The sequence below is a fragment of the Peromyscus maniculatus genome, chromosome 14 (genome assembly GCF_049852395.1).
Source record: "Peromyscus maniculatus bairdii isolate BWxNUB_F1_BW_parent chromosome 14, HU_Pman_BW_mat_3.1, whole genome shotgun sequence".
Classification (NCBI taxonomy): domain Eukaryota; kingdom Metazoa; phylum Chordata; class Mammalia; order Rodentia; family Cricetidae; genus Peromyscus; species Peromyscus maniculatus.
The window spans coordinates 52,891,182-52,903,356 of NC_134865.1; the positions used below are offsets into that span (position 1 = coordinate 52,891,182).

At 49.9% G+C, this 12,175-nt stretch overlaps 1 protein-coding gene across 1 annotated transcript in view; it reads left to right on the plus strand.

Annotated features, from left to right (window-relative positions):
- The window catches only part of Galnt16 (polypeptide N-acetylgalactosaminyltransferase 16), an 89,710-nt gene that overhangs the window by 70,980 nt on the left and 6,555 nt on the right, over window positions 1-12,175 (plus strand). The window contains exons 10-13 of the mRNA XM_015991934.3: window positions 3,717-3,843; window positions 5,801-5,893; window positions 7,218-7,301; window positions 11,916-12,057. Coding sequence (XP_015847420.1) covers window positions 3,717-3,843; window positions 5,801-5,893; window positions 7,218-7,301; window positions 11,916-12,057 — 446 coding nt within the window. The remainder of the gene's footprint in view (window positions 1-3,716; window positions 3,844-5,800; window positions 5,894-7,217; window positions 7,302-11,915; window positions 12,058-12,175) is intronic.

Genomic DNA, 12,175 nt, shown 5'->3' on the forward strand with positions numbered 1-12,175 from the left:
AGCCTTCCTGCAGGTAGACATTTCTCCTTTCCTTTCTTTTCTCTGTTCTTTTCAGGCTGGGAACTGACAGAGAAACCAGTGAATGATCAAATAGTTCACTTCAAACTCTGCCTAAGGCAAGGGCTCCCGGGCTGGGGAACTTGAAAGGCAGAGCTGTGAGAGGTTCTGGCCAGGATTCTGTTCCTCAGAAGAAATTCAAAGAAGTGTCTAGGCTGGCTGTGGCCCTCAGAGGGTCAGCTGCTGGGCCAGTTTTGAGCCCCGAGACTCCGATCTCTGATGGCTTTAGCTTTTTTTTTATTCCTTTGTTGAAAGACAGGAGCCACCCAAACCGAGTCATGCTCCTGTGTCCCCTGAGAGGCAGGAGCTCAGAGGCCACCTGGAGTGGGGCTGGCAGATCCAAAAACCTTAAAAGTCACCTTAGGTTTCTTCCTCTGTTCAAACTCTGCAGGGACTCCCATGTCCTTCACAGGACACCCAGAGGCCTCCTGCTGGCTCCTAGGTTCTTCCTGGGAACCCATGCATGAACTCCACCTTCATCTCTCTCTTCTCTGGCCCTGTCTCCACAGGCCTTTGATGCCCAAACTCAGGCCAAGCCTGTGCCTCTGGGTTTACGCCCTTCTGGAAAATCCTTCCCCTGAGAGTTACATGACCTGTTTCAGATCTCCGCTCTAGTGTCCCCCTTTCAGTTGAAAATTTCTCAAGTCAGGTCCTAGAGAGATGGCTCAGTGGTTAAGAGCACTGCTCTTCCAGAGGACCCAGGTTCGAATCCCAGCACCCACATGGCAGCTCACAACCGTCTATAACTCCAGTCCCTGGGGATCTAACACCCTCTTCTGGCCTCTTCGAGCATCAGGCATGCATCTGGTACACAGACATACATGCAGGCAAAACACCCATACACATACAAAACAAAATAAGAAAAATTCTTGAGTAATCTAATTAAAAATGTAGTGTGCCCACCCCCGCTCCACTGTCCTGCTCAGCCCCCGACCCAGCTGCATTTTTCTCCTTGTACTTGTCGCCCCCACATGCTACACATGTTCTTGTTTACTTGTGGGTTTTGTTTCCCACTTTCATGAACTTTGCCCCCACTACACACACACATATGCACACACATAAACATGTGAGTGTGTGCACACATACATGTAAGAGAATCCAGAACAGTGAATGACACATAAAAAAGATGCTCAGTTAACATTGGCCGAATGAACGAAAGAACTTCACTCAAGTGTGGCTTGGGTTAGGGAGTGCACATGGTGCTTGCCCACACATCTGTGAGAACCAGAGTTCAAATCCCTGAAGCCCACATAAAAGCCAAGTGAGTGCAATGGCCCTCATGTAATTTCAGTCCTTGAAAGGTAGAGGTGGGATCCCTGGAGACAGCTGGCTAGTCCCAGTAGCTGTAATAGGGAGAAGCCCTGTCTTAGTGAGTAAATGAGAGAGAGGTGGAGGAAGACTGTGGACATCAACCCCTGGAGCCTGTGCACACAATGCACACACACATGCACATACACAATGCACGCACACATGCACACACACATGCACCTAAACCCCTGTGCCCACACAGATGCAAACACATGCATGTCACACACACATACAAGTCAGAGAGAGAAAGAAAACAATGTGTGGCTTGCTTGACAGAGTGTGAACTTTATATTGCAATGTTGGAATTTAGTAATCCAGTGACCTTAGAGAGGCTTAAAAAAAAAAAAAAACAGATCTGGGTTCAATGATGTGCACTTCTGTCTCAGCACTGGGGAGGATGAGGCAGGAGTACTACTTGAGTTCAGGAGTTCAAGACCGGTTGAGCAACATAGACCCCATCAAATAAAACAAGGAAAAATGGCACACACAGTAATCGAGCATTGGTGTTGATGCAGGAGGATTGCTGAGAGTTTAAAGCCAGCCTGAACTACAGGCTGCATGGAGAAAACCAGACTAGCCAGGGATATACAGCAAGACCTTATCTCAAAATACACAGAAAGGAAGAAAGGAAGGAGGGAGAGGGGGACAGGGAGAGGAGAAGGAATGGGGAGAATGCAGGAAGATACAGGTAATATCTGACTTCTGGATTACTGTGAGAATCAGACACTCACATCACAGTACATAGCAGGTACTCAGTAAGTGGATGGTGGTTACTGACGCTGTCATCGCCATTGTAGATAATATTAATTTGTAACATGTATGTACCCTATGGGCTGAGTGAGATGAGGTGTCCTCACTTACATAACAAAGTTAGTCATCTATCCCCAATTCTAAACCTCAGCCGCCGAGGTTAGCTGCAGAACTGGCTGGGAAAGGGGATGGGTGTCTGGCAGTTTATGGGCTGACCTAAGGAAACCACATTACCATGGCCAGTATTAGTCCTTGGGAGGGGCCCAAGCTTTCATGCCAGTGAGAGCCCCAGACTTGTCCAGGGACTGCAACATAGCTCCCCATTAAAACTTTATTGTAAAGGACTTACACGTAAACATCACACATCAAGATTAGCCAGACCAACATCTACACCTCTCAGTGACCTTCTGTGACAATGGAACAGCAATTCTGAAGCTGTGAAGCTTTGCATTGGATCTTACACGGTCATCCTCCTTTAGTTTTCTCAAGAGAGGGTTTCTCTGTGTAGTCCTGGATGTCCTGGAACTCCTCTGTAGACCAGGCTGGCCTCGAACTCACAGAGATTCTCCTGCCTCTGCCTCCTGAGTGCTGGGATTAAAGGTGTGTGCCACCATGCCTGGCATCACCTTCTCTTTCTCTCTTTCAGATTATTTTATTTGTGTGTGTGTGTGTGTTGTGTGTGTGTGTATGTGTGTGTAGTGCAAACAGTCTAAAAGAGGGCATCAGATCCCCTGATACTGGAGTTACAGGCAGTTGTGATCCACCTGATGTGGGTGCTGGGAACCGAGCTCGAGCTCAGGTTCTCTGAAGAGCAGAAAGTGACCACTGAGCCATCTCTCTAGCCCCTCTCTTTTTTGTAAATTGTGGATTTTCTGTGCAAGGAAGGAGATATTTTAGCACCACGCAGTATCCAAATGGAGAATTAATATAAAGAAAGTAGGAAGTCAGAAGGGAGACTAAGTCTCAGCCAGGTGGGTGGAGGAAAAGAGACTGGTAAGTAGAAAACGGAAATGATGTCCCTCTGGGAAGCAGAGTGGCCACTTCTTGCATCTCTTGACACCAGTGGGGGACCTCGGTCGCTTACGACTCTGCCACGACCTTCAGAAGGAAATGCAGTTCAGGAAGATCAGGAGTAGCCTGGCACACACTCCCTGAGCCTAGAGGCAGGCCTGGGCCAGCCTGGTACAGCTAGAGCAGCCTGAAGTTCCACTGGTGGCCCTCAGAGGTGCTCAGATCTAGTCAGCCAGCAAGCATGGTCTTCCTAACTCGCGTCTGGCTGGAGCCTGTATGCATAAGCTGGAAAAGATGCTGCATTTGTGCATATCTCCTGCCTGTGTTCCTGTTACGTCAAAGCTTTCTCCGCTGCTCTCGTGTGTGTGAGTGTGTGTGTGTGCATGTGCGTGTGCCATGTATATGCACATGCATGTATGCATACATGATGTGAGCTTGCACAAGGAGTGTAAGCACCCCCATTTTATCTGGCACAAGAGCTCACATCCCAGCATATACCTTCAGGGAGACAGAGAAAGAAATCCATCCCCTTCCCGCCATCACCTGGAGGGACCCCCCCCCCCTTCTCCTGACACTGTCATCTCCTGCAGAACTCTCCTTCAGGGTATGGATGTGCGGTGGCAGCTTGGAGATTGTACCCTGCAGCCGGGTGGGCCATGTCTTCAGGAAGCGGCACCCCTACAATTTCCCCGAGGGCAATGCCCTCACCTATATCAGGTAGGTCCCAATGGGAAACACCCTGGAGGAAGCTTGGGATTCCCTCACTCTAGACACCTCCAGCTAGTTATTCACCATGTATGTGCCTTTGGGCTGCCAGCCTGTATCTCAGGCCTCCCTTTCTCCATTTGCTGCCCTAGGTCTGACATTTGGGCCATTTCTGAGGGTAGAGGATGAAATTGGAGCATTGCCCTTACGTCTCTCTTGATTTACCTTGTCCACAAGTCTTGGACAAATGGTCAGGTGACCAACATATTGCTGTCCTCATTGGCCCTCTGTTGGTGGTCATGGTTTCCAGTGCTCCATGTAGACTGGGCCCAGTACCCTACCATGCATGTTCCCAGCTGCAGAGTACACTTGGTCTCACAGGAGAGTGAGCAGTGTCCTGGAAGACCCGCCCATGACCCATGGTCCTGATGGAGGAGTTGGGGGGAAGGGGAACTGTCCTGAGTGCACATCCCCTCCTAAGGACCTGTTTCCCCCTCGCCTAGCAGTGCTGGTTTGCATAGGTTGGAGCAATGCTGTCCACATCTAATTAGCGAATGACCGAAAGTTTTGTTTGACTTCTCCTACCCCATTTTTTTTTTTTTCAAGACAGGGCTCTCTCTCTGTAGCCTTGGCTGTCCTGGAACTCTCTCTGTAGACCAAGCTGGCCTCAAACTCACAGAGATCCACCTGCCTCTGTCTCCTGAGTGCTGGGGTTAATGGCATATGCCACCACACCTGGCATCCTACCCCATTTATATACATATATCTATATCTAATATAGATATAGGTACAAATATCTATATTATATATGGATATATGTATTTGCCCAAATGTATGTAGGATGCCATGTTCATTCCTGGTGCTTGAGGAGGCCAGAGGAAGGTGCCAGATCCCTGGAACTAGAGTTACAGATAGTTATGAGCCACCATGTGGGTGCTGGGAACTGAACCCAAGTCCCCCGTAAGAGCAACAAGCCACCTGTCTATCCCCCTGACATTCCATTTTTAGAGTAAAAGTCATATAGATTTACTGCAGACACTCAGGCAGGACCAACACCAACTTTTACATGCAGATGTTATTTAAGCATCACATTTGCGATAATTATTCTTTATAGGATTCCAGAAGAAAGCGAAAGTCATCTCCACTCATTCTCTCTCCTGTTTGCCCACTCATCTCTTCAAAAGCAATTACGGGTATCCTTAGCATTAAAGCCTTTAACCAGAACTACCTGCTCGAGTAGGTTGCTGCTCTATCATGTTCTCATGTGTAGTCTGTATATGGAGACACCCCGCCCCCAATGGATTTGCGTTAGCAGGTTGCCGTCATACACTCTTCCAGCGGCATGCCTCTCTGGCATTATACCACAGCCATCCTTTCTCCTCAGCCTTCCTAGCCCTGGTGTTTTTTTTTCAGGGCTGCCTCACTCTCCATTGTATAGAAACATTTTCCTACTGAAGGGCATTTATTTTGCTGCCAGTGTTTTCCTAAGCAGCTATTCTCGTAGGTGTCCCTTTTTGCACATCAGAGATCTTGCAGTAGAAGAGATCCCTTTGAGTGGGGAGCCTGTCACAGGTCCTGACAGATCACCCTCCAGACCGACTGTGGTGATTCATTGCCCCCCAGCCCTTGTTGTTCGCCTGGATTGCTGGCATTCCCTCTGCTCTCTACTGCACGGAGCTCATCTTCTTTTTCTTAAGTGTACATTGTTCATCGACAAACAAACAAACAAACAAAAGGCTAAGGCAGGAGGATTGAAGAAGTTTCAAGGCCTGTGAGGGCTACAGACTGAGTTCAAGACCAGCTCAGGTAGCTAACGGAGGCCTGTGGTCACAGCTCACTGGCAGAATGCCTGCCTAGCAGACACGAGGCCATGGGTTCAGCCCCCAGCACCACAGGCCTGAAAACTGTAAGAACCTACCTCCTCTCTTTCCCCTCTCTGGTAACTTGGTTTTGCTTTCTCTGCTTTTAGGAATACAAAGCGTACCGCAGAGGTATGGATGGATGAATACAAGCAATACTACTATGAGGCCCGGCCCTCAGCCATTGGGAAGGCCTTCGGCAGGTGGGTCCCTCCAAATCCCATTTGCCTCCCTCCACTCAATGTTTGCATAGCCCAGCAAATATGAAGTAGGTTCACACTGGACAGCACACACTGGACTGAGTGGGAGACCATTCAGTCTCCCTAGTAACGGAGTCCTGGCTCTTCTGGCTTCTGTGGGCCCTGGAAGGGAGTGTGATGCATGGACCAGACCCTGGTCCAAGACCCTAGTCCTACATACTCTCTAGAGACAGACAAGAAGAGAAGTTTCTCCACAAAGGTTTAAAGTGCAGCCCATTCAAAGCTGCCTTCAGGAACAGCAGCGTCTGAGGTAGTCGTTACGACAGAGTTGTCTGCAGAGGACAATGCAGGGTACCGCCACCCCCATCCAAACCTGAGGTCTGTCAGCCTGCTTTCCTGTTATGGCCTGTGATGACCATTGTCTGGTTAAAGCATTTCCAAAAGTGCAGATGGATAATGAAACCAATTTAGTGAATCATTATCAGCATTTTCACAAAAGGATGAGAAAGACACCAGAGATGAATTTAGTGCTGAACAGACTAGAAAAATCAGAGTTGATTGCAGTCTACGGTAAGTATCGTTTTATGAAACTCATTTCATTGTGTATGGCTGTGCACCCACCCGTGTGTCCTCGGCCTGTGTAGCCGTGGGATGTGAGGTGTGCTGACCTAGTTAATGTTGTCGTCAGAAAAGTTTGAAAACGTTGTCAGTGATCAATTGCAAATGAATCATCCCTCCTCTGTTTATTTCTATCTATTCTTAAAAAGCAAGCCATGAAGTACTTCTTTTAACATTTACTGAGGATCTCCCCTCGGCTAAGCACTCCATGTCCCCTTTTGATCCTCACAAAACCCCAAGGTCAGTGGTGGAGTCCCAGTTTACTTGGATAGGTGGTTACCCAGGTCCTCGGTAGCCTTTGCGGTTGGTGTAGCTGAGCAAGGTGAGGAGACTGAGGTGCATGTCCCAAGGGTACATCAGAAGGTTGTGACCCGCCAACTCTGGAAAGATGTTCACATTAGACCCTGTCTCCTAAACTGGAAGTTGACAAAATCTTCTACCCTCTGCAAAAAAAAAAAAAATAAGGAAAGTTTGTACATGCTAACAGGAGTCTCTACAAGTAAGAGGCTGAGGGTGAAGTGTGGCCCCTGTGAGCTCAGCAGGAATTAAAAAGAGGACACAGGAGATACAGGAGAACTAAGTGATCACGTCAGATGTTCGTACTGACTACCTGAGATACGTAGGAAGTGGGGGCTAGTCTCCCTCTGTGGTCCCTCAGGGCCTTCCTCCTCACATCTCCGCCCTTCCCTGGCTCTGTCTTTCCCTGCAGTGTGGCCACACGGATCGAGCAGAGGAAGAAGATGGACTGCAAGTCCTTCCGCTGGTACCTGGAGAATGTCTATCCTGAGCTCACGTGAGTGCAGCCCCCTTCCAGAGCTGGGGGCCTGTGATGCCCTGAGTCTGCACCCTTCAGCTGCCAAGAGTTCATCTCCCCTCAAAGGCTCTGAGGGAACAGAGGCGGCGTTACCACGAGTTATCAGTCAGGCGTGGTGCGGCTGCATTTTTACCCGACTGGCTCCCTGACTAGAAATGGATATTGTCTCCCTAGGAAAACAACACTTCATTACACATTTGAGGCCACGCTGCTTTTATCACCTTTGACCCTGCTCTCTCTCTCTCTCTCTCTGCTGGAAGCTCATCCCAAGAAGATAAAGTCATCAGAGCACAGAGCTGTTGACCACAGACCCTTTGAGCCAGGCTGCTGGGGGGAAATGAGAGGCGGCTAACACTTAGGCTGGCCCAGTGGATCACTGATACAGCTATTTAAACAAATATTATGCATCCATTAGTATGTAATCACAGAGACCAAAAAAGCACAGGGAAATGTTTGCTCTAGCAAAGAGGGAGCAAAATGCAAACAGGGTTGTGGCTGTGTGTGCTCTGAAGGGAGCTGAGGGAGGTAAGAAGGGGCCATGAGTGTGACAGGGGGTGGGCCACACAGGCTCCTTCCTCCGATTCTAAATCCTTCTTGGTGTCTTGGTCACACGGTTTATTTCCTCCCCCTCTTCAGAGTTGGACTCATTTGTACCCTCCCCGGGGAGACTTTGTCCGAACACTAAATTGATAGCAGCATCCCTCCCTGGCATCCCTCTGGAACCTACATCAGCATCTCACATACACTCCTGGCTGGTTAATTTGATGTCACCTCCTGCACTTGCCTAGAAGCCACGGAGGCAGAAGCCATGGCTTGTATTGTCCAGGGCTCTCCTCTGGCCCCCTAGAATAGTGCCTCTCACAAAGTAGACACTGGGTAAGCATCTTTTAAAAGGAATATTTTTGAGCAAATAAATTCTAGTGAGCAAGACTTGGGAGTGTCTGGAGTTAACCCCTTCCTCCAGAACAGTCTCCCCTGGGGAGCCTGCTCATCCCGTTGCTGGTTTCTTTCATGATGTTGTCTTGGCTTTCTGGAACACTCCACCCCTCGCTGCCTACAAGTTCTGCAAGGCGGGGAACCTCTGTTCTCTGAGGGCCTATCTACTGCCTGCAAAGTTCCCACTGTTAGGCTGCAGCCAAGTCCTGGAAAACAGCTAGCTGCTGAGCCCAGATAATACGACGACTCCAGGTTCCAAATACAGCCTGCCTGGAAAGCAGTAAGCCCCAACCGACTGCCGGAAATTTCCAAGAAACTCCAGAACAACAATTCAAGCTTGCACCGGCCTCTTTGGAAGCAAGTTGGCGGCCCGAGTAGCCTCGGTCCCTCTGGCCCCTAGCTGAGAAGTGTGGAGTATTGACTGAAGAGCGCAGCGAGTGAGCGTCCTGGAGTGCGAGCATATGCTCATTCCTGTGGCGCTTCTGAGATGCGGAGGAAGAGAGAGTAGCGGTGTTTTACCCGCTGTCAAGGTTCCTACATTTGGAGGGCATTTTGGACACTCGGTCAGCGTGAGCTGAGGAGCCTGTGGGGAGGGATACGGGGAAGATGGAAATGGGTCCTTTTAGAACCCGTTTAGAAGTGCTCTACCCCAAACCTGGATCCATTCCAAGACAGGGCAGCATATTAAGTGTGCAGTGTTCAATCAGGAGAAAATGACCCCCTCTCCCCACTCCCCTGCTGTTCATTCCATGGCTCCTTCCCATCTAGGGGGCTCAAAGGTCACGGGGCCAGGGGTGGGTCAGAGTGATGTCAATGCTGCTCCACACTGAGGATCCTTAGGTTGCTTGCACGTCTCAGGTGGTCACCACAGTGTGAGAAGGATAAAGGAGCTTCCGCTTTGCTAGGCCTGCCTGCAATCCTGCCACAGCTCAGGTCCAGGCCTAGCTTCAGCGGGCCTCGGGAGCTGCTACTCCACCACATTTATTAGGACTGTCCCGGACAGCAGCGCAGACTGAATCGCATCTTCATAAGGGTGCCAGTCACACAGTGGCCACTGTAGACTCATTACAATAACTTCAAGCAGATGGCAGGAAGCATTCTAACCAAAATAGTCTGCTCTAACAACTTCCTAGTAGGTGGAAGTCGGGCAACGTGAGCAGTGGCTGCTACTGCTATTTCTACAAAGGCATTGTGCCGTCCAATGGCAGCCCTGCTTAGAGGAAAGCCACTGAGGGAAACACAGAGGACCACCCGTAAACAGGACAGGCTGGCTTGCTCTGCTGGGCAGCTGAGGACGATGATGATGATGATGATGATGACGGCCATCTTGGCCAGCTAGAACTGCTCTGGCAGGTACACATCAGGAGCTTCATCGGCTCTTGACACTGCTGCCCAACACGGGAGTTCCTTCCTCAAGCTGTGTGTGTGTGTGTGTGTGTGTGTGTGTGTGTGTGTGCGTGCGCGCGCGCGCGCGCGCGCGCGCGCATGCGCACATGCGCAGAAGTGCATGCAGATGTGAGTGGAAGTGAGTGAGGTCAGAGCTGGATGTCTTCTGCTGCTTTGTTCCACCTTATCTTTGGAGACAGGGTCTCTCACTGACCTTGGGAGTCACCAATTGGCTAGACTGGGGGGGCTGGCTAGCATACTGAGAATCTGCCTGTCTCCCCCCATCCCCCGACTCCCTGCACTGGGGTTACAGAAACAAGTGACCATACCTGGTTTCATACGGGTGCTTTGCATGGGACTTTGCTGTTTGCATGGCATGTGCTTCCTCAACGGAGCCATCTTAAGCCTTCAAACATACCTTAATTTATTTAATGTGGGTGGGGACTTAGATGCTCATAGGGACAAGTTTCAGAAGTCAGTTCTTTCCTTCCACCACGTGGGTCCCTAGGACTGAACTCAGGTTGTCAGGTGCAGCAGCAAGTGCCTTTACCTGCTGAGCCATCTTGCCAGCCCCCTCATTTTTAAATTTCCCACTGACTAAAAGCAGCAGTAAGCCCTCTGTGTGGGTCAGACGGAATGTGTCTGATGGCCACACTCAGCCCAGGACCTGCAGTTGCAGCCTCTGTTCTGGATCTGTACAACAACTCTGGTTCTGAAGCGGAGTCCCAGGCGTGTGATGGGCAATGAAGTGAGCTCTCCAAGGCTCCCTGAGAGCAAGTCAGTTCTGGGGAATCCATGGGCTCCTGAACAGCCTGGAGGAGACCTGCTATAGCTGAGATCCTGCAAGGGTTTCCGCATTAAGGAATGGCAGACATGTCCCCTCCCAGGGTCCAGGCTCTCTCTGGACAGAGGTGCTAGGGAGCAGGGGGCATCAGGCCTGGGGTCGGATTCTGAGCGCTCCTGGCTCCCTGTTGCTTTGCGATGGCTGCATAATTCACAGGCCTCCCCAAATCAAGTATTCAAGCCTGTGTCGGCTGGAGATGGCAGCCTCCCTAGGTTTGCTGGCCAGAGGTGATCAGTGTGTATGCCCACGTGTACATGTATGTAAGCATTCTCCTGGCACGTGAGATGTTTTAATAATGGGATAGCTTGAAGCCTACCTCAGCAGCGGGGCAAGTGTTTTCAGGTTGTCTTTCGCCGTCATTTGTAGGGTGCAGGGTTTCTATCCTGTGGTTGTATCTGCATCCCAGCTGTTGGCCGGATAACCAGAACTGTCCAATGCTTTCAGTATCAGTCATTCTGATACAAATATCTTTGAACACACCAAGCTTATTCCCAAGGGATAAATTTCTTTTCTTCTTCTTTTTTTTAAAGAATAGGTTCTCCTTTTTTAATAATTTATTTTTATTTTGTGTGCATTGGTGTTTTGACTGCATGTATGTCTGTGTGAGAGTGTCGGATCCCTGGAACTGGAGTTACAGACAGTTGTGAGCTGCTCTGTGGGTGCTGGGAATTGAACCTGGGTGCTCTGGAAGAGCAGCCAGTGCTCTTAGCCGCTGAGCCATCTCTCCAGGGCCCGCCCCCTCTCCCCCATGGGATACATTTCTTAAACTGGCATTCTTAGGACAAAGACGTGCCCGTTTTAAGGACTTTCATGCTTGATTTCATACTTATGCTTTCCCACAATTTATGCTCTCAACTGGTGCAGGAGGACAAGATCCAGCCTTACAGGCATTGTTTAAAACACATTGGGCATTGTTTAAAACACACATACATGCACATTCTCTCACACAGATATCTGAGAAACAAGCAGTAATTGCTCTCTAACATGCATTCTTTAATTATAGCGAGACTGAACATATTTGCGTGTTTGGGTACTTCAAGTTATCCACTCCCAAAATCATTCTTTCTATGTTATTTTGAGACTGGGTGTTGATGTCACCTTTAGGTTCCCAGGTATCAGCTTCTGGGCTGAGTCCTGTCAGTCAGGCCTGAGTGTCCTCTCGGGGTCCCCCTGGGTCTCAGGCCTGGCCTCTAATGGAGGCCTTGGGACTCCCATAAGAACCTGCTAGAGCTGAGGCTGCTCCTTCTTCTTCTTACAATCCTGCTCACCCCCTAAAAATCCCCCCATACCCTCCATATCCCAATCCCTCTACCACCCAGCCAGGCCTGCCAGTCAGAGACCTCAGTGACTGTGTGCTGCCCTCTGGAGGAAGGGGTGGGTAAGCTGGTGTGTGCAGAGAAGCAGCCTGACACTGCCTTTCTCCTCAGGGTCCCAGCGAAGGAAGTGCTCCCTGGCGTCATTAAACAAGGCATCAACTGCTTAGAGTCCCAGGGCCCAAACACAGCAGGTGATCTCCTGCTTGGAATGGGGATCTGCAGAGGGTCGGCTAAGAGCCCTCCACCAGCTCAGGTAAGGTGCTTAGGGCTCTGGAGGGAGCGCTAAGAACAGGCCAGGAGCCAAGTGGGCCAGGAGTGGGATTAGGACTTCTCTCTGTTCCTCCTCATTGGTCTCTCTGTCTGCATCCTCC